Here is a 23,207-nt window from a genome sequence, read left to right on the forward strand (position 1 = left end):
AGAGCGTAGGATTATGAAGTTCTCAGGGGACCACGGCTTTTCAGAAATACCTGAACCCATTCACTTTTGAGGTCAATGTGGAAAACACCATGGAGTGTGTACCTGGCCATTTTTATTTCTTTACTGGTAAGACTTACTCCTGGGCTGAAGATCAAAATGAAGTCATCACATCTTTGCAAAACAGAACAGAAATGTTTCATCTCTATTTTGAGAAGAAAGGGAATTAAAACTACGGCGTGTGTGTGGAGCTTAAAGTAAAAACAAAACCAGAACTTTGAGAAAAAAGAAAAAAAAGTCTTCTGGAAGAAGTTCTTTGTTAATCCGAAACAGGACCCAAACCTTCATTCTGTTGTCTTTTAGTTTCTTTTCTCCCTTCTCTCCTTCCTTTCATTCCTAATTTTTCCTTTTGTTTTTGCTTTATTTTATGGCTTGAATGTTTTCATCTAGTTTTTGCCAACTTTAAGTTGTCCACTTAACCTTCCTGCCAGCCATCGTTCCATATCCACTTCTTTCCAGATTTCTAATGTTTTAATTGCTCTATTTAATCTGTTTTCATACACCTTGCCATACAAAGGCCATCATAACTTCATCTGCTGCCAGGGCAGGTTCATGTGTTCAGGTTCATCACACAGGCAATGAAAGATGGTTGCAGTCATCAAAGAAGTCAGGTCCTTTTGCCTAGGGTCATCTTGGGAGCAGACCAAGAGTTTTTTAATGGACAAATTAATTGCTCTGGCCTGCTCTTAGTAGCTACCTGTACCCCAGAGTAGGCAGACACCCATTTGTGTGCATGCATGGTGTCAGGCAAGCGCGATAAGCCCGGTGTGATGGGTGTAAGCTGCTCAGCCCTGGTAAAAATGACAGCTGAGGGCAGGCTGTTGCCATCAAATTAACTCCCCAGGGAAAGCAAGCTGCCAGCAATGGGCTGAATGATGGATGAATTGCTCTCTGAGGTTGCATATAGCACGCAGATCATTGATCCCACATTCCCTTTTTCTTGTATAAAATTGAAGCTCCCCTTTTCACCTATACGTTTGTGCCTCAGCCCACATCTCAGATTTGATTTACCTGTCATTATCTTCCTAGTCCCCAGGGTCTCATTTGGATTTCATAATTTACCTTTGTCTTTATGGTTGTCTTTTCTCAGCATACTCCTCTTATACCGCTGATTCATAGGCTGATTCCTGTCATCATCAGCAAAGCAAACTCCTTCATATCTAAACCACTTCATTATTAATTGTCACGCGCTTACTTTCTCAAGGCTTGTCATTATTAATTTTGTCATGATTAGACTAAGGGTGAAGGAAGATCTTATCTACGCTGAATGCCAGGTAAGTGCAATGACTGGGGTTTTTTGAGTAAATAATGGAAATCCTATCAGTATTACTTCTGCCTCTTATGAAGGTATGCAATGAAAGAGAGATTAGAGTATTAATATGGAGAAATTATATCCTGTATTCTCTGACTAGTGCATATTTGCTAGTTTGATGTCAACTATTTGCGAAATCAAGCAGTGATTAAAGGGTTGCATTTTAATTTATCCAGCAATGCCTGGCTTATTGCCTAATGAATGGGCTCACTGCTCTTACAGTGGCAGTATACTAGTTTATTTATGTTAGGATTAAGTTTTATTCATTCACTAAAAGATATATGGTCTCTTATGAACTCATAGTAGCACTGGAAGGAAAGGAGATGGAAGAATATAACTGTAGGAAAAAAAGTTCTGTTGGTTTTATTGGCATCTTCATTTCTACTTTTATCTTTACAGCCCTTGGGAGGCTACACTGGTATATGCTGAATACTAGGTAGTTCTCATTCAAGCACTGAATACCCCACATTTGTGGCCATGTTTTGGATACTTTCCCACATTAAAGAAAGCAGAATCTCATGTATACTTGGAACCAATGCTCTTCAAATTTAGTTTGTTATACAGCCATTTGCATTAGCAGTTAACTTTTTCTAATTCCTTCCTGAGCATCTGAGTCACTTAAATCCCAGAGTAGCTCTTGGATAGTAATTCTTACCCTAATATTACCTTACTCTGACAAATTTATTTGTTGTATAATATATGTCAGAAAATCGTAATGCCTAATAGATGTGCATCAAAAACTTTATGGACACAGTTTAGAACTGAGTGGAAGAATTTCTTTTGATCATGTTTTGCACTAGTATGCCTTTTTTTTCTGCCAATATAATGTTTGATTTTTAAATGATTTTATTTTTTCCACAGGAAATGACAGCTTGTTTCTTCATCCCTGCCCCGTAAAACTAGGATATTAAACACAGACATCATGGAATTCTGGCTTGGAGGAAAAAGAACAAAGTTGTTCTCTTTAGAGCTGCAAACAGAACATCAATTTTATTTTCTAGAGTAAATGCAAGCCAGTCAAGTACATGTTTCTTCATGACTACAGCCTTGGATGGATTCTTAACATAGCACTCATTATAGATATTGCATCAAAAACAATTTAGAGTTGTTTTCTCCAATAAAATAATTGTGAAATTTAGCTGAAACATATTTCCAAATGTTGTCTCCCTGAAAAAAGAACTTAAACTTACAGAACTTACATGCCATGCCAGCTTGTCTGTTCTCCCTTGCTTGCTGAAACTCTGCCCAGCCACGGTCCTTACAAGTCCAAGTTTTTTAACTCCTCTTCAGATGTTCCCTCACAAAAACAGTTGTTACCAAACGTCTATACATTTTGGTGAAAACCGGCAAACTCCCTGTTTGATCTGTAATGCACAACTATGTTCTGTCCATAGAGGCAGCACTGTGCCATGCTCAGGAGCACTGAGTTTTGCTGTCAAATCTTGGTGTTGCATATTGTGCAAGGAGGCGGCATTAGGTCTGGATGCATTCACTATAAATGAAATGTACTGTTCCAACCAAATTACCCTTCAGTCTAAGAACACACGTTTCTGTTTTGAAAACAGTTGAGCTCCTTGGGGTTTTTAGGTTACAATGGTCATTACGGCCTGAGTATCGCTGTCAGTACTCACTTAGTAACAACTATTATCATGATTTATTTGTAATATTACCAGAACATCCGCAGAACTCTCGCTGCATTGGGACTGCATGTTGTATAAACAGAATTTAAATGGTAATCTCAGACACGGGCAGTGAGAGACAATTACTCAGAATCTGCTTTGCAGGACTCCCTCCTCCCCTGTCAGACAAGAACGCTCCTTGGCTCTAGAACAAGATTTTCTGAAGGGAAATCTGGGTCACATCCACATGTGGGTCTGAGGAAGAGAAGGAGGGTAAGGGGAGAGCTTAAGGTCCTCTGTGAGCAGGAGAAGAGAGGAGGGGTTGTGGGTCACCCACAGAGTGAAGCGAAGGCAGTGTGGAAGGGTGGGTAAGGGGACCGGGGGAATGTCCCTTCCTTCCCCAAACCCATCACTGCTCTTCTCAATGCATGACACCTTGCAGGTGTCAATGAGTATCTTCCTATAATTTGTTCATTATCTATTTGCTAGAAGTATTATATACCTATGTATCTTTAGAGATCACGGTGGCAATGATGCCAAGAAAGCTATATAAACAACTCCTGTTAAAAGCAAATATATAAAGACTCCTCATCTCTTGCTTTGATCAATTCTTTTCTCTGTTGTGATGAATGAACATCTCATAAACTGCTCTGCAATAAACTCCACCTGGCTGCATTTTTTTTAAAAAAAAGAAGAAATTGGTAGCATTACCCTCTTCATTTTCCTCACTATGTGGAAGACAGACGTTAAAAACAACTAAGATAGATTGAAAGCCTGGGGTTCAGTCACTTCATTTCATTTCTCTCTGGGTTTGGTGATGCAATGCCTGCAAAAGTCACAGCAGGAGTAATTTAACTCCCTTCCCCAATCTCCTTTTCTAGTAGTTACAAATGGCGAGTAGGTTGCAGACTGAAGCAGCGCCAAACTTAAAAAACATGAGAAAGTTTATTTGTGCAGCTTCTGTTTTTCTCCTTCCTTCCTCCCTTCCTCCTTCCCGTCCTTCTTCATTCCCTCCTTCCTCTTTCTCCCTTTCTTTTTCTGATCTTCTTCTCCTCCATTTGCTCTCTTCCTCTCTCTTAATCCCTTTGTGGGATTTCTATGAACTCTGGAATAAGGACTCTGGAAACTACCATCAACACTTTTCCTCTTGTCAGTAGGACTCACCACTTTTTTTTTCCATTTTCCCCCCATAAGTCATCATTTACTGGAAGACAATAGGAATCTGGAATGGTCCCATTTTTAATACACACTTTTTTTGAAGGAGAGAGTAAAAAGAATGGTAGCTTTTTATCCACTGCTCACTTGTGCAATTAAAAGCTTTTGTCCACGTCAATATTTGTTCTCATGGTCACAGCTTAAAAGTCAACATTTAATTCTGAATTACGAGTAACAGATACAGAGCACCATCTCCCTGAAGTCAGAATTGGAGACAACAGTCATGTATCAGGACACGGCGGTGTGGTAACTGGCAGCAAACACCGAAGCGCAAATGGTGACCCATGTCCCTTTTTACCTGGCAGTATGGGGGGCATAAGAGAGAAAAGCTGTACCAATTCATTCGGCACCAGGGACAACGTGTCTTGCAAGACCTCGTGGAACTAAGATGGAAATGGAAAAAAAGCTGCTGACAGCCACCAGCCCTATACCCATGCTGACGTGCCCACCTTCATAGCATGAGGAAGAATGATACATGAGGAAGAATGATACATGAGGAAGAATGACACAGGATGTTGTTGTCATTACTATTACTATCATCATCAAACATGACATGTGGACCCAAGCTGTACTGACTGCAACATGATGCAAGCCTAACTTTTTAGGATGTTATGACTGTCCCGCCACACTTCTAGCTATACGCAGCGTATGAACATTAAATTACAGCAATTAGATTAAATAACATCAGCGGTATCCCCATTCAGTATAACTGTTCCTTTTGTGAGGTGTTAGAGCTTTGTTTTATACAGCAAACGCCTACCAGGTTTTGCCACACTCCTCCGGGCTGACTTTCAGGCTGGGACCAGGAGGTAACAGACCTTGTTGCAGTCCATGGTTTCTGGACCCGTTTGCGTCACACGGGGTAAGAATTTCCATTTAGGATTACGATCAGAGAGGATCCACCATAGAATAAATGTTCAGATCAGCTTTATGGACCCAAGCTGTCCATTCAGTCTCACCTAAGTGAAGCCATACACCATCAGGAGGCTGGGCTCACGCTGAAAGGGCTATCTTGTCACCAGAAGCAGCACACTTTGGCTCCTCACATGCCAGGGCTCACACTTTATTACCTGTGCACCCTACTATTTATGCACTGTGATTGTTCCTGAACTGACTTCAGAAAGCATGGGGATATTGTCTCAGCTTTGCAGACAGCAAACTGAGTCAAAGGAGGTAAATGACACGCTCGAGCTGACACTGTCTGCCGGGTTTAGCTCCTAGGTCTCATGATTTTCAGTTCCCTGCTGAACCACCAGAATACATTAGGTCTCCAGATGGATGCTTCTCCTCCCCTGTAAGTGTTGCCCGGGGCTTACATGGCACGGAAGGGGCTGCACCAGCGGGTCCAGGTGACTGCAGACCAACCTGCCTGCACGCACGCTTCGGGTCCCATGGAGACCGTAAAGGCCACCTGCGTAACGTCCTCGCGGTGGGACTCTGCCCTGTAACGTAAGACTTGGAGCTGACCTTTGTTCTCTTGAAAGAGCTTTAGAAATGTGAACATGCTCTTCTTCACCCAAAACACCTTTGGGTAAAGTATTACTACCTCCACCTAGATGAGGAACTGAGACAGACCCGTTCAACACCTCCGAAAACTCACACTCACAGGAATAGCAAGAAAAGACGTGACAGATTGTTGCTTCGCCAGCTCAGCTGCTTTTTATACTGACTAATGTGTGACTTTTTCTTAGAAGCTCCTCCCATCTTCTCTGTCCTAGTGGCTTCTCTTTTTGTATTTTATTTTATTTCTAAATTCCCTAAGGGAGGTGTCATATTCCTGCTCTGTTCATATGGCACCTTACGCAATGAAACCCACTGAGAAATGCACTTCAGTGTCGTCGACACATAAATAATAAACGATAGCAATTTCCTGTTTATACAGCATCTCCACATGACAGTTTAACCCCAGATCCTTTTTTTTTTTAAATATCCAACATGTTTAAAAGCCCAGTTAGAGGATTAATCTGCCCATTGAATGAACTAACTACAATGTGTCATTTAAATGGCTAAATTTCCCATAACTAGTTACATATTTCTCAAGTGTTTGTGAAATTTCTGATGTATATTGGTATTGCATCAACATTGGCTAGCATTTAATCCCTCAGTGGAAAGCTTACGGACAAGTAGTGAGACAGATTTTTTCTCACCTCATTTTACTTGTATGTAACTTTATTTTGTTATTATGATATAAAACCATTACAATAATATTTATTCCTTCAAGAAGCGACTTGAAGAGTATTTTTCACTTACTCAAGCATCTATTAGGGAGAATTTATTCAGAAATTAATCAAAGTAAATAAAATGTTTCTGAAGATGCCTTCAACAGGTACACACTATTTGCATGTGACAGCACCACACTAGCTTAAAAATATCCATACATCCTTAAAAACAGAGTCTTTCTAGAATGTCTTTTCATTTTCTTAAAATGTTCTTATTTTTTCTTCTACCTGTGAATAATTGGAAGTTTTTTCAGGAAGCATAGAAAGTTTGCAAGCAAAGCCTACACTGTTTTATAGCAAAGAACCTCTTAAATTTTAATCACTTCATGAAAAATTGAATAAGTTAGGGAAACAGTTTGGTGGATGTCATTGCTGAACCCACAACCAGCACTAGTCAAGCAAAGAAGACAGCTTCATATATTTTACTCTCAGAAAAGACGATGGCAAAATAAAGCTTCTAGATTGCATTTAGTAGGTTTCTTTACAAAATTTTCCTACACTTGAACAGAAAACAATAGTCTTTCAGATAATTTTTTTTTTTTTTAATCTTATGTTTTTTTTCAAATCTTACTAAAGCATCTAGGTTGAAACATAGGTCAGAATATTTTCATTAGGTTCATTTCTAGCACTGAATCAGAATGTAGCCTTGTAATTGTATAGACATTAAAAAAAAAAGTGAAGAAGGCATCAGAATAAATTCTTAAGTTAAGTCTTACCTTCAGATCATAAGTACATGCAACTGTAGACTTCCTAGGACTTTCACAGTCATTTATGCAATACAGAAATACTGAAATGGCTTCAAATCGAGTTTTGGAAGGAGCAACAGCAAATCTGCCCCATCCCTGGAAACATTCCAGGTCAGGCTGGACGGGGCTCTGAGCAACGTGATCTAGTTGAAGATGTCCCTGCTCAGTGCAGGGGAGTGGTCCAGATGACCTTTAGAGGTCCCTTCCAACGCAAAGATCCTATGATCTTCCTCTGGCCCTCTGCCACACCAGTGTATACAGCAGCATGCCACTGTTCTGTCACTGTACCTCTCCAGTTTAAGTCATGCGTTTATTTCCTGCTTGGGAGTGATCAAAGCTTTTCCATCTAAGACAGAGCATTATAATTGCCAATTTCAAAGGTTTTTAGGAAGTTGCTTCATAGATTTAAAATCATTAGCAACAGCCTTAGTGCTCATCTAGTGAGTTATAGCTTCTAAGTGTTACACAAGTGTCAATTAATTACAGGTTTGACTAAGCCTTTAAGATTTTGGCTGTATTGGGAGCGGTGTAATATGCTCCACCTCAGCCGAAAGCCTTGGAGATACCAGGCTTTAGGGAGGCTTAGCGACTCACCGGGGAAATGAATGCGTTGTCTCTATGCCATCTAAAGCAGCTGATTTGCTACAAAAAGGAGCACATGCTGTATTTTCTTCCAGGACACTGCAGCTGTTGCTCATTAGGTTGCCATACCTGCCTGCGGCAGAAAATCTCCTGCCATTCCAACCGGGGTGCTTGCAAATGCATACGTTTCCTATGCAGACTAACAATACAGCTGCATAGTTTTCTTTTCTGGGAGGGATATAGCACACTTTTGTGTCTAACTGGTTCGGTTTCCGCAACACAAAAAAATAGGAACTGGTCCAAGACTGAAAGATGCACAGGCTTCATGGATCAGGAGTAAGTAGGTGGCTATTTAGAGATGCCCAGAAGACCTAGATAAGCATCAGACCAACCCATCCAGGAGATACAGCAGCATTCTTCAGCAGGTTTCAGAACTACAGGAGACAACAGAAATCCTGGTGTTTTTTACATTGGATAGCAGCTAGATAAAAGACAGAAATAATCAAACTGACAGGCACTGGAACCCCACGTCTCACTCCTTTCACTATGAGACATAACCCAGCATGGTCCAACTGCTGACCCAAGGCTTTAATCCAGCCTACGGAACATATTTCCTGGCCTGTCTCCTATCCCTCATCGCAGACGGAGCGACACTTCCAGCAGTACAGGCTGTCTCTGCAGCCAAATGCCTTCATCCACATTTGCAGCAGAGAGAGGAACTATTGCAGCCGCAGAGAGCCAGCGATGTGAGGGGACGTGGTGGGGAACCACAGCAGAAGTAGATCAGGGACATGGCCTCAGCAGCTGCTGCTTCTGGGGCAGGGTGGGGGAGGCACAGCAATGAAAGGAAGGCAAAAATCTAGTCTGGCACCTGGAATTGCTTCGCTGGACCACCGTGTCTTGCCCCTTAGGCTGGACACTTAGGTTTTCTCTTTTAAACTTTTCTACCGTTGCCATCTTCAGCCTAGGTATAGATCAGCACTGTTGCCCATCCTCAACTGCTGTGCTCTGTCATCCTGTGGATCATATTGCTCTCCACAGCTGTGGTTCAAACCCCCTTACACGGGAAAGGTTTAGGACTGCCTGTTTCTTTGGCAAATATTGCACCATTAGATGATTATGAGAACTATCCAGTATCAACATCTTATGGCTGTTTTAGGAAAAATAAGATCAACAATTCTGAATTCCAAGGTATTTTTGTTGGGTCTAGCCATCTAAACAAGACGTTTCCAGCATAATTATTCCCAATATGTGGTCCTAAGAGGCACTTCCCAGTTTTTTACTTTTTTATACTTTCTTATCTACACTGATCTTTATTTCACCACCCAGGCTTGCATGTCCCAGCACTGGATGTGCTGGCTGCTATGAATCCTAGTCTAGGTGTTTAAAACTCTCATGCTCTGTACATGACGAACATGACTAACCCAGCATTTTGAGTTCCACTACAAGATGACTAAACCTCTTCTTGATCTAACCATAAAGCTACTCTAAGTGGGTCAAATTTCTTGTTGCTTTCAAGTGAACAACAGCTTTCAGTGGACCAGGGTTTCATATGTTTAGAAAAACTCTTGCACATCCAAGGAATTATTTAACTAATTAACAAAACCCCTCAATAATTATAATTTTTCCATGAAAACCTTGCTTACAGTTTTATTCAAATGCACTGTTTACAACTGTGATAGAGTGTCTAGATCCTAGAATCAGATCTGATCCTTTTTCTAGATCAGAAAAAGCTGATTCGTCCATATTACCTTATTCACCAAAACCAAGACTACATTTTCTGGTTGCTCTGTATACATTTTCCTCTATTTCACTCGACTGCATGTAACCTGAAACAAACCATTATGCATCACCACCTTATTAGCTTTGCCTGATTGAGCTGAACCTCTCTTCTTCCATTCAGCAGGGCAGTAAGTATTTTTAATCTGCTTGAAATTTCACTTGCAATTTGTTTTAATATGATAAACCTCTTTTCCTATTGTAAACACTTAAACAGTTGCAAAAACTTATCAGACCCTTTAAGATGTGCACATATTCCTAATGAACAGTATATATCCTGTTGTCATCTTTCCCTCCATGAGTACAGCCACTACTCGGACAAATCTTTAGCAGATTTTGTGTCACAGTCTTATCACCTCACACAAAAAGGTTGGAATTTCCCATACAGACAGTGAAGACTACCGCCACATGGAAACATATTTTCTCTACTGATTCACACATTACAAATTCTGCAGCTCACAGCACAGACCAGAAAAGACTGAAAAATACTCAGATTAAAGGGTCGCTTCCCATCATCTTTTTGTATGCATTTCTCACCAATGGATTAAAATAATAAATTCTAGTCTAAGTATTCCTGAATGAATTCTGAGTGCAATATTGACTTGACCTCTGCTCAAATATATATATGTTAAATATATAAATCTTTTCTCTCTCATCAAGAGACACCAAAAGCTAAAACTCTAAGTGATTAGACAATAGTGCAGAAAATAAAAGTCACAGAGAGGAAAAAAAGAGGATTTTGTTTTTTAGCCACTGTCTGCTCAGTTCTAATACGTCTTATATTGATTTATGTGTTTGTTTTTTTTAGCATACAGATAAAGCAGTAAACAAAATAGGGACCCCTTTTTCTTCATCCCAAATAAAGAAGGGGAGAAAGTTAGTGCTAATACAAAATACAGGAAGAAACAGTGAAGTGGAATTGTACCAAACAAGTAGGAAACACACATTAAAAAAGGGGCAGGAAAGGGACCTGGGGGTGCTGGTTGACAGCCGGCTGAACATGAGCCGGCAGTGTGCCCAGGTGGCCAAGAAGGCCAACAGCGTCCTGGCCTGTATCAGAAATAGTGTGGCCAGCAGGAGTAGGGAAGTGATTGTGCCCCTGTACTCGGCACTGGTGAGGCCGCACCTCGAATCCTGTGTTCAGTTTTGGGCCCCTCACTACAGGAAGGATGTTGAGGTGCTGGAGCGTGTCCAGAGAAGGGCAATGAAGTTGGTGAGGTGGCTGGAACACAAGTCTTATGAGGAGCAGCTGAGGGAACTGGGGTTGTTCAGTCTGGAGAAGAGGAGGCTGAGGGGAGACCTTACCGCTCTCTACAACTACCTGAAAGGGGGTTGTGGTGAGGTGGGTGTTGGTCTCTTCTCCAAAGTAACTAGTGATAGGACGAGAGGAAATGGCCTCAAGTTGTGCCAGGGAAGGTTTAGATTGGATATTAGGAAAAATTTCTTCACCGAGAGAGTGGTCATGCATTGGAACAGGCTGCCCAGGGAGGTGGTAGATTCACCATTTCTGAAAGTGTTCAAAATACATGTGGATGTAGTGCTTCAGGACATGGTTTAGGGGGCATGGTGGTGTTGGGTTAATGCTTGGACTTGATGATCTTGAAGGTCCTTTCCAACCTTAGCGATTCTGTGATTCTTACAAAGTTGCAGGAGTAATTTTACATTAGCAGACTAACAGTTTTTGGAGAAATGTGCACATGGTGAAGAGAGAGTTCACAGTGCAAAATCATTCATATGAGAATGTGAGACAAAGACATAAAGAGGATCAAAGATAATTGGGTGGAGGAGCCTGAGAATACTCTCAGAATTCAGCCAGGGTTAAATTTGGCATTGTAATATAATGAACTGAGATTTCCTATGAGAAACTGAGATCACTGCCAGTTCTCAAAGATCTTCTGATGGCTAGTATTTTAGTTAAACCCCTTGCTCCTGAAGTCATACAACCGCATGAGATTTCAAATACTTTTCTTTAAAGAGGTTTCTTACCTTGTGCTTGTAGAATTAATCTTATTTAAAAGAGCAAACCACTAACAGCCTTAAAATACAATTATACAAGCCCAAATATACACTTTTTTAAGTCTCCTGACTTTATATTAGACTTCCCATCTTTTTCTGAGTAGCTTTATGACCTTTTACTACTCAGTGCAGTTTGAAATGCTGAGTGGTACTGGAGATGCTAAGTGACCACTCAGTCCCCAGTACCTCAGCTTGCAAATGTATCACTCCGGTGTGAGGGATGACTGGTTTATGTTGTTTCAATGCTGGGCAGCTGGCTGGCACAGCCAGGTACACACTGCTCAGTTTTCTTATTTATCACAGTTGAAGCTGTACCATGGCACTCACTGACAGGGACTTCTAGATCATTGATGAGGTTCTCTCCTATTGCAGGAGCCACAGGATGTTGCAAAAAAAAATGGTACTCTACTCTTAAAAAAAAAAAAAAAAAAAAAAGGTTGGCTTTTTGCTTCTGCTATTACCATTGCAAAGACTTTCCAAAATCCCATTGCTGTAATGGTTAGGAACCTCCTTCTAATATTCATCTTAAATTTGCACATTGCCAGTTTATACCCATTTGGTTGTGTGTCAGCTCTCTCCTAAAACTTAAATAGCTCTTCTGGATCCTTTTCTCCTGGATGCTCACCCAGGATTTATTCATCCAGGATTTATTCATGCACAGTTCCACCAATGTGAGCCAGAAGTAACTCTACCGTGATCTGTGTATCTACAGCAATACACAGTTGTTGGTTTTTTAACACAAACCAAAGGTGTGTTAAAAAAACCCCAACAAAACAAAACCCCAAAGACATCCTGTTTCCTTGGGATTTTTCTGCAACATTGCAAGATACATGAAAAGCAAAGCTAGTATCCAAAAAGAAAAAATTACAAGGAAAGAGATAGGCACAGATCACATAGGACTCACTCCAAACTGTGTGCAGATGATGGGTGGATGGGTTGTGCGACGAGTGCACCACATAACATGAAATGTCCCACACACCTAACAGCAGTGCTCCAGGTAGCTGGCAGAAGGCTCCTTAGCCTCCCAGGAAGTCACAGCCTGCCAAATCTGTTAATTATCATACTTACACACATCTATTCGAATAAGTGTTACAAAAGGAAATTACAGAAAGAACTGACATACACTTGGAACAAAATGGTTTTTCCAAATGGCTAGAAATGGATGAAACACAGTTGGTAAGTTTGGGGATGGAGCTAGAAAAGTAGTGGTCAATGGCTCAATGTCCAGATGGAAATCAGTAACAAATGGCGTCCCTCGAGGATCCGTATTGGGACCAGTACCATTCAGTATCCTCATCAGTGACATAGACAGTGGGATTGAGTGCACCTTCAGCAAGTCTGCAGATGACACCAAGCTGAGTGGTGCGGTTGACACACCTGAGGGACAGGATGCCATCCATAGGTATCTGGACAAGTTCGAGGAATGGGCCTGTGTGAATCTCATGAGGTTCAACAAGGCCAAGTGCAGGGTCCTGCACCTGGCTTGGGGTAACCCCCAGTACCAATACAGGCTGGAGGATGAACGGATTGAGAGCAGCCCTGCTGAGAAGGACTTTGGGGTCCTGGTGGATGAAAAGCTGGACATGAGCCGGCAACGTGCACTCGCACGCCAGAAGGCCAACCGTCTCCTGGGCTGCATCCAAAGCAGCGTGGCCAGCAGGTCAAGGGAGGTGATTCTGCCCCTCTGCTCCACCCTGGTGAGACCCCACCTGGAGTCCTGCATCCAGCTCTGGAGCCCTCAGCACAGGAAGACATGGACCTATTGGACAGCGTCCAGAGAAGGGCCACAAAAATGATCAGAGGGATAGAACACCTCTCCTATGAGGACAGGCTGAGAGAGTTGGGGTTGTTCAGCCTGGAGAAGAAAAGGCTCTGGGGAGACCTTATTGCAGCCTTCCAGTACTTCAAGGTGGCTTATACAAAGATGGGGACAAACTTTTTAGTAGGGTCTGTGGTGATAGGACAAGGGATAATGGTTTTAAACTACAAGAGGGTAGATTTAGACTAGATCTAAGGTAGAAAGGTTTCCCAATGAGGGTGGTGAACCACTGGCACAGGTTGCCCAGAGAGGTGGCAGATGCCCCACCCCTGGAAATATTTCAGGTCAAGTTGGATGGGGCTCTGAGCAACCTGATCTAGTTGAAGATGTCTCTGCTCATTGCAGTCCATTGTTGGACTAGATGACCTTTAAAGGGCCCTTCCAACCCAAACTATTCTATGATTCTATGACAAACCGCCTGGAGTAATATTAGGTCACTATTATAAAGCCAGCTGTTACTCTGATCATTAGCTATTTAGTCTAAGCAAGCAGATGTTTTTCTTTTTGGGAGCTTCTGCTGAAATCGTGGAGTTCAGCATATAAAGCACTTGAAGAATCAAGTCTTTTTTTAAACACTGATTTAACGGTTTAATTTTTCCTCAAAATACTTGCTTTAGCTTTCAAAAAGCTTTCAGTTTCGTCAATATAAGCTGCCCCTGCAAAACAGGACAAATTTTTATTTTCCAAGGCTTTGATAGTTTTGAAAAATAGCATTATATTTGGAAAAGTATATTTTGAAGAATTATTATACAAATCAGTCTAAATCTCAATGAAGCCACTAAATCCTTCCATCTACTTAAGGAAAAAATGGAATTTGGCCTGGATAGCTTCTAAGAAAATCCCCAGAAAACCTGTCCCAATTAAAGAACATGTCATGAGTTCCAAGGAAGTGTTAAATGAGCCACAAATTCTTCATCAAATTCTGTTAAGGCATTGACAGAAACATACAACTTCATTCACTAAGATACATTTGGTTTAATTTATTTTTATGCAGCATCCTTTATTTACAGCATTTCAAAGACCAATTTGGTAACACTACTTCAGTACAAAGTACTCTAGATATCTCTTATTTCACCCCTTCTGACATTATTGTTTAATCAACTCTTCACTGCTTTTACTGTTATCCTATCTCAGCAAACAGATAAGTAAGGCAATGAAGAAAGATATCTCTTCAAATGTTATCTGCTTTATATTTCAGTCTTCGGGTAATCCAGTATCTAGCAGAAACCTTTTCACAATGAGGACGGCAATTCAGAGCCAAAGTACTAACAGATATACTGCTCCTGAAAACTCTTAATGAAATCTCCCACTAGTCAGGTGAGCAGTCCTAATACCTTCATACGGAAATATAAATTGATGAATGCTATCTGCACAGCAGGTTCTCTAGTATTTCAATATCACACAGAATTTTCCAGGTAACTACAGTCTTTAAGTTTAGTGAAACATAAAGGGTTATAGAAAAAAATTATATTACCTTGTGTGTCTAACTGGAGGCTATAAAAATCAAGAGAAGTAAATACTGATTTTTATATGCCAAGTAGCCAAGCCGTGTCTAGCCTGTTTTTTAGCTGCTGAATCTGAAAGTGTGGTGTAAAAGATGGATTCAGGAGACCTGACTCAGACAAAAGCCCAGGTGCAAGATGGCATTACCTGAATCACCCACCTGTTAAGCACTAGCAGTAGGCTCCAGAGCCTTGAAGTTCAGGCTCCTACGCTGTCCTTAGGTGGGCTAGGCAGCTGAGGGCAATAATGAGCCACTGGCTTGCCCAAATGGCATTCAGCTGCCCAGGACCGCTGATCTAAATGCTGAGTTGGTGGAAATACATCTGAGCTCTGTCCACCTTTGGGAGGTTAGTTCCTTCAGAAGTGTAGCCTAGAATCTCTTTCTGAGAGCAAGTATCTAAAGCTTTTGAAGAAATGAGCAAAAACCTGCTCTTTTTAGAACACAACCAGAAAAAAGCTGGTGATTTATACGTTGTATTCAGCAAGTGGATAATGAAATATGGAGTCGGAGCAGGCATAAGAACTCGTATTTCCTCTCTTGCTGTCCTATCCTACCAATCGAGAGTCCTGCTTCCAAAATCCTGAAGCAGATGCTTAAGGAACAGTAAGAAAAAGGCAAACTTATGTGATATGCTTGAACATTTCCTTGCAAACTCTCCCAGGCTCCATTTCCAGCTCCAAAAATTCCTGAAACGGATGTGGTTTCCATTTGCTTAGCAACCCTCAGCAGGTTTCTCTTTCAAGGTCTTGTCCAGTACCCCCTCAAAATGTTTTGCTCTCACAGCAACCTACAGCAGAGTTTCACAAGTCTATCACCTGTTGCAGGATGAACTACCCTTTTATTTTATTTATTTTTAAATCTGGCTCCTGCTGCCTTCATTTGCTGTTCCCTTGCTCTTACAGTGGAAGAGTCAGTGAAGAGTCTGTTCCTACCGCTTGAGTTTATAATGCTCTATATAGCAAACTCTTATGTAGTCTTTGTTCACGACAGGGTGTCCTAGCTGATTTAGTCATTCCTGAAAACAGACACCCATGATCTTCACCATTTCCATTCTCCTACTCTATTTCAAGTCTGCTGTGCCCTTTCTGAGATGAGGGGAACATAAGCATACACAATAATTAAGAAGTTGGTTAGCTATGACTGTATGCGGTAGCATAATTGAGGTTATTTGTTCTTTTCCCTATTCCTTCCCTGCAATTCCTAGCCTTTGACCTTTTAATTTTTTTTTTTAAAGCCAAAATACTTCATTTTAAACAAGAAGTATGAAAAGCCCTCTCATCTGACAAAACCAAATGTTTGGAGATGGGAGATTTAGGTACATATCGCTTTAGCTCAAAGCAGGTCCTCCCTCTAGACCGTCTTTCCATGGTAAAACACTTCAATCGCTGGGCCACAACATGAGAAGGTGGCACAGCCATCACCTAGTCTTTGTCTTAAACAGAAGTAGCAGCAGCAGTCAGATCAAGACACCCGATCCTGTCAGTGTGTATTTAGGGAAGCCTTACTGACTTAGGGATCAGGGGAGTCATCTGAAAGAACGTTTGGGTTTGGATCCCCATTAAACTGAGGAGGGAAAGAGGCACTGAGGTGCACATAATAGGGTCAGATAACGCACGTGCAGAAGAGGAATCATACCTGCCTGAAAGCTTCCCTGGAAGCCCCAAAAGGTACTAGTGGAGTCAAGGACCTTTTTAATTAAAATTTTGGGTTGAAGCAGCTAAGTTCCACTGGCGTCCTACTTTCAGTGCTGAACTTTTAAGATGAATAAGGATTTCTGAAATTAGCGAACAATTAAACAAATAGCTCCTGGAGTCTTTGATTAGCAATGAAGAATACTGATTTCTAGGGTGAAATATAGGTACTTCTGGTGGATCAAGGAATACCTAAGTCCAAGTATGGGCAAGAAGTAGAAGGCAACAGGAGCTGCTGAGAGAAGCATGCCTCACCTAGAGTAATCCATGTAACTTTTACACAGTGCCCGTTTTTCTTAAAAAGGCTATTATTTCACCTCAACCAGATAGTGCCACAATATCAGCCAATGCAAAATAAGTAAAATAAACCCTCACGTCGTTTCTAAAATCTTCAGTTATTTCCACCTGAGCCTCGAGACTGAACTGACCGACTTCAGTAATTTGTATTCAACAAGCAACCTGCGCCATACCTTCCTACAAAAGTACTCTGCAGCCAACAGTTCCTCAACAACCTGCTGGAGCCAAGTTTCATTTGCAGTCCCAGCCTCTTTGAAGAATTTGCTATCTTTCATTTAGTGGATTTTATTTATTTAATACTGTAAGTCCTTTTCTTCCTGTTGATTTATCTTTCTAATACAGAAGCCCTGACATGTATTCAAAAAGGTAACTTTTGTCTTTATGGGAAAAGCAGCTTATTGAATAGCCAAAGGATGTCTCATACAGGAAAGCCACATAAATGGTGCACGAAGCTGTGAGAATCGAGCTGTTAAATGGGAGCGGGAGGCTCCGGAACTGCCGCAGACTTCCAGGCCCTACGGGGAATACTGAGAAGCACGGCACGTTTGAAGAGGAATTGAAATTGTCAGCGAAAGAACAGAATCTGTTCACCCTTAAATTCCTAATTAGAGAACTCATAGTAGGCAGTGACCACTTAAATGATGAGCACAGAAAATGAAGGAAATCGCCTTCCTTAAGAAATGGGCAAGTGCCTACATTCATAAATGAAAATCCTGATTTATAATCCAGATTATAATTAAAGAGTAGCAAATTGCCACTGTAATTTTCCGTGTATTATTTAGTTTCTCTCCAGGAATTCGGGTAGAAGAGTACATTTAGAGGTGAAGTAATGCCAAACACAACGTAGAAACTTTCCTTACACATTGTATTGAATAAACATTGCAAAGTACAGCTTTAACAATTTTAGGTATGTCCCACTGACTAGCACGCTGAATAAATATTTGGCTACACTGACATTAACTTTTCAAATGTCATTAATTTCTGTACAGCTTTTCATACCTGCCAGTATTTGAACCTAAAATAAATCCATACTGTATATCTAGATTCTGGCATATATCAATCTCTATGGTACAAAAATGCAGAATGCATAGATGGTTATAGTACAGATGGTTAAAATAGATGGTTAAACAGTCCTAAAATTCTTATTTTGGTTTTAACTCTTATGTTTTAGATGTGGCAGAACTAAATTTCTCCATAGGAACTATGTATCGTCATCCGTAGGAACATGTCATTTTAAGTGTAAAATATGCTAAAGCATTAAGAAGTAATATACAGTAATATTACTGTGATGTCATTGAGTTTGAAGTATGCCAAATATCTTGCCTACATAAATACTGTCAATGTAAGAGTTTAGTGCCAGAAAGAAGGATCTGATCCCATAGTCCTTTAACAGTCTAAGGGCTTATTGAATCTTACCGTGCGGACATGACAATGAACAGAAAGTGATCGGATTTAGAAAGCCGAGCCAGCATTGTCCTTCAGGTTCTCATTATTGTTAGTTGGGGCTGTTAAATAAAGAGCATAAAATTGCTTTTCTTGTTGGTAGTGAGACATATGCTGTCTGCTATCTTGGAAATACAGTCCTGATGTCAGTTGTATATTAAAAAACATTACTACTTTTGTGTGAATAAAGACATGGTATTGGGTATGCCAAAAACAAACTAAAAATGAGAGATCTTTTCTAGACGGTGAAAAATTGAAGTGATATGCAACTAATTAAACAATTCAGAGAGTTTAATTAGTTGCATTTTGAAAGGCAAAACCCTGGTTAAGTTCAAACACTGACAGTAGTAAAGTGTAGATGAGCTAATTTTGGAGACACTTTTTACATTATCTGGGGAAATTACCTATACATTTTGCTAGTGAGAGCAAGAAATATTTTTTAAGTCTTGCCTAAATATTTACATCTCTTTGATTCAAATTTAGCCACAGTTATAACATAATTTGTTAAAACACGTTCCTTTTTCTGTCAACATTTTCTTGCCGACACGGGTTCATAAATAGCCTACTTACTGACAAGACTCCAGATATTTTTCCATAAGCGTAATGAGACAAAAGCTACAAAAACCGCACACCCCACTCACTTTCAGAAGGTTATGTGGAACACATCAGTAAGCCAGGGCAGAATTTCAAGGAATATCTTCAGCCTGAGATATATGCAGGCTGAAGATTACAGATTCATATCTTCCTCATTTAAAATAAAAATGTAAAAAAGCAACTGAATTGTCCACAGAGGGTTTTTTTTTCCTTTAATTTTAGTAACACAAAGAACTTCATAGGAAATCTCTATTCTAAGTACACAGTAATGTCCACAAATAAGCACACAAGACTTCTCATGTGCCCTTACTTGTGACTGAATAGCATCTCACTCCACAAGTAGTTCCATTGAACTTCACTGAATGGCACTCACTGAGAATACTCAGATAATGCCCTGGTCCATAAATAATTACATCAGTACTTGGCTTCAGTAACACTGTGGAGGAAGGTGCTGTTCGTATCTCAGCAGGGAAATTAGAATCAAGCCCCTAAGCATTTCTTCAACAACACAGAGAATGAACTGTCACTGTCTTGTCATTCCCAAAAGGACTTTTGCCTCTATCTGCTTTAATAGGTTTTTCTTCAGTGAGGTTGATTTGGCCACCGTGTCTTTTCTTAACACATATGACACTGAGATTTTCCTGCTGAATCTCCCAGAGGCAACAGCAAAACTCCCAAACAGATTCATTACAAAGAACCTCCTGTAGAGCTCTATACGTGACCAACTGAGAACCTAACATTTTTTGAAACTACAAGCAAATGAGGCCAGGATCTACATGTTGCCTAGCCTCAAACTAGTAAGAACAGCCTCCAGAATGCAAAGGCAAACTGCCACGCTCTTCAGTCACATCCCATTCACAGAGCCCTGAGTCTAGTTTCTTCCATACCTAGTGGTAAAAGCCAGCTTGTCTGACTCAGTCCTTCTCTCTCACCAAGCCCTAGGAACCATATGCTTGTAGTATGCAATTGTTTTTATTTTTTTAAATGAGAAAACAAAAAGATATCATGTCAAAATTCTAACAAAATATTTATTCCTATGAACCAATACTATGAGATCAGAGCATGTCTAGTTATGGAAACGTACTCAAAGACTAATATATTCAAATGAAATCTGATTAAATCTGTCTAGTAACCTGTACAGGGTATTCATTCTTGGGAACAATCATGTCATTGAACACACTGAGCTCACGAATCTTCAGAATGAACCACCATTGAGACCAAATCATCCATCACATCTAGAAAGGGTGTCCCCTTCAGGTCAGGTTTGAAAACAACAGGGTATCAGTCTAGAGAAAAAAAAAGTAGCCACATTTATATTATACCTCATGTATGAATAAAAACCTTGTTTTCCCATCCTGACAGATGTTCTAAATTCGTGAATATAACATACACATGCACAACATACATTTGAATATTAAATTATACAAACCCACTTTATTTCGAAAAAGACATGAGATTAAATTATTAAAAAAAATAGGTTTCATTAGAAAAGTTATGTTTATGTCTTGCATTGCTCATAATGTGGTAGGATCATCTGAACACGGGAGTTAGTCTCCAAAATTGAATTGTGTTGTATTACATTATGATCAGATCATGGTATATTTGATCTGTACTCACAGATTTTCATATACCTCCACACACATATACAAACACCTGCTATTTTTTTCCTTTAAAAAGTCTTGGGAGTTCATCTGATTTTAGGAAACAGGTTGGTAATGTAAGGAAAATGTTATGAAAACTTATCAAAAGTTTTATGACAGGCCATTCTTTGCCAAACTAGCGTATCAGAATTACATTAGAATAAGTACCCTGGTTTTAGAAATAGGTTCGTTTAAAAGTGACATAAAAATTCTATTAATTTTTAAAGATTATAAAGATCATATGTTTTAAGGGTCAGTTACATTTAGAGTTGAATTATTCCACTATACTTTCAGAAAGGAGGTCAAAATATATTTCAAAATTTTCAAAAGTAGTTTCCTCTAACTAGCAGAACGTGGTGCGAAAGCACTCTCACTCCGAGTAACCTAACACTGATCTTTGTTTATGGAGCCACACGGTTTCAGAAGCAGCACCACCTATTGGGTGAAAAATGTAGGTTAGTGCCTACTTTATCAGGAGAGACCTATTGTAAAGCCGAGTTTGGACATAATGGGCTGAAGCTCCCGAGTTCCTCATCCTCAAGTACAAGCAAACAACTAGTATTTTCTAGTGATCTATTTGATAGAAGCTTATAAATTCAAAGCGATCATTTACGATACGAAACCCACCACTTAAGCTCCTAATATTTATTTGACAAAGTATTTTAAGACAGCATCGACTGACTCACGCTGGTTTTAATAACACCGAATAACAGAGCATTGCACGATTTTGTGGGATGCACTCCAGTCACACAGATCTGAACGAGTTGAAAATGCATTTGGTTATGTAAGTAGCCCCGCTAAAATCTATATATGAATCCATACTCTGTGTGCAGTGCCCCACGTGAATGAACGACTTGTATTTCGCTTTTTGAGGCAGCAGTTACACCCCGGTTTAGGGCAGGCACCAGCGTTGCCCGTTCTTGGAGAACGGGTCTTCTTTTGGACGGGAACTTCGCACCCATCCCCGGTTCTCTTCCAAGCGTGAAGTAAAATTTCATATCCCACGTCCACGGAGAAGCTCGCTGTCAACACTGCCTGGCAGGGGTCCCCTCTCTCCCTCCTGTCACGGGCACGCAGCCTCTCCCCCGCGGGTGCGGGCTGCCTGGCGGAGCCAGGTCCCTGAGGAGGTCTCAGTGGGGAGCGGCTCCACGGGGCGCGGAACGCCACGCGAGACGCCGCTGTGGGAGCAGAGGCAGGGTGGGCTCGCGAGCCCCCCCTCGCCCCGGAGCAACCCTCCTGTGCCGAGAGTGGCGTGGGGGTACCGCGCGTCCGCGCATCCCGGCAGCAGGAGGCTGAGTTAAACGAGATAGGAGAAACCTTCCCACCCGTGGTGCTGACAGCGTGTTCCCACGGTGTGGAACAGCCGGTGCTTGCACCGGCAGCTCTAAGCGAAAGGGATGAGAGGGAGAAAACACCCCCGGAGCCCGGGGAGAAAAGTTGGTCTGAAACCCGCCGACGAATTCATGCGAAGAGTACTCACCCACTCCGAGGATGCAGGCGAGCTGGATGCAGGCAACCAAGCGCCCTAGAATGAGCATGTCCAAATCGTCCTTTGCCTCCTCCCGTCTGCCTGCCTGCCTCGCCGGCTGCCTCTCAGCCTCCTGCCTGCCCGCCTGCCTGCCTGCCTCCGCGGGCAGCTGCGCCTCTCCCCACTGGGGAGCCGGCTCCGCGCCGCGGCCGCGCCCGGCGGCCGCCCCCACGCCGCGGGCGGGCGGGATCAGCGGCGCTGGCTGCTGGCGGGCCCGCGGCTCAGCGCATCGCGGGGGCTTGCCGGGGGACGCCCTCCGCGCCACGCCACGCCGCGCCGCGCACTCCGCCGAGCGGCCGCGCTGCCGAGGGCGCGAGTGCCTGCGGGGGATCGCGCGGGTTGTGTGCGTGTGTGCGCGTGCTGGTGTGTGTGTGTGTGTGTGCGTGCGCGGGGGGGCGGAGACCGCGCCGCTGCTGGGCGGTCGCGCACGTGTGCGCGCGTGTGAGTGTGTCTGCCTGCGTGCGTGCGTGTGCGTGGGGGGGCGGGAGTGGGTGCACGAGCGACCGTCGTGGCGCGCGCCCGCGGGCAGGAGGGGGCAGACCCCCCCCCCAACAGGCAGGGGAGAGGCGGCCGGCGGCCGGGAGGGGTTCACGTCGCCGCGGCTAAAGCCGGGCCGAGGACCCTGCCGCAGCGCTGCGTGGGGCGGGAGGGAGAGGGGCTCCATGCGTGGGCATCTTCTCCCCCCCCCGGGACAGCGCCACCCCCAGCAGTCCGCGTGCGAAGGAAAGTTTATTTCGACGTGGAGGCGGGGAGGGGGCTGCGGGGTTTCTGGGGTCTCGGCAGGCCCCGAGGCGAGGGAGCGGCCCCGGGTGGCTCACGCTGGGGGACGCGGGGCCTGGCAGCCCGGCGGGGGTGCCGCGGAGCGCGCAGGCGGAGGAGCCCCACCAAACCTCAGTCGTCGTGGGGCCGGCTCCCCACGGGGGGCGGAGGGCCCGGCTGTGCGAGCGCGTACTGCAGCGGGTAACCCTGCGCAGAACCGCGGGAGTTCGGCGGGGCCGGCGGGCGCTACCGCTACTCGGCTGCTGCCGAGCCGGGAAGCGGGGAGGGTACGCGCTCCCCGGGAGGTGGAGGGGGGGGGGCAGGGGCTGGGGCAGCAGAATGTCGTTATCCACCGTGGAAGTGGGTCAGGGCGCAGGCACTGGCTTC

General features: G+C 42.7%; 1 protein-coding gene across 1 annotated transcript in view; it reads right to left on the minus strand.

Annotated features, from left to right (window-relative positions):
* Nucleotides 1–22,835, minus strand: part of PTPRZ1 (protein tyrosine phosphatase receptor type Z1) — a gene marked incomplete at its 3' end in the record, with an annotated part of 143,023 nt that extends 120,188 nt beyond the window's left edge. Inside the window, exon 1 of the mRNA XM_082011084.1 lies at nt 22,014–22,835. Within this exon, the coding sequence (XP_081867210.1) occupies nt 22,014–22,725 (712 nt within the window). The 5' untranslated portion in view covers nt 22,726–22,835. The remainder of the gene's footprint in view (nt 1–22,013) is intronic.
* Between the last annotated feature and the right edge of the window lie 372 nt (nt 22,836–23,207).

The sequence above is a fragment of the Phaethon aethereus genome (assembly GCF_964289735.1).
Source record: "Phaethon aethereus genome assembly, chromosome: 1".
NCBI lineage: Eukaryota > Metazoa > Chordata > Aves > Phaethontiformes > Phaethontidae > Phaethon > Phaethon aethereus.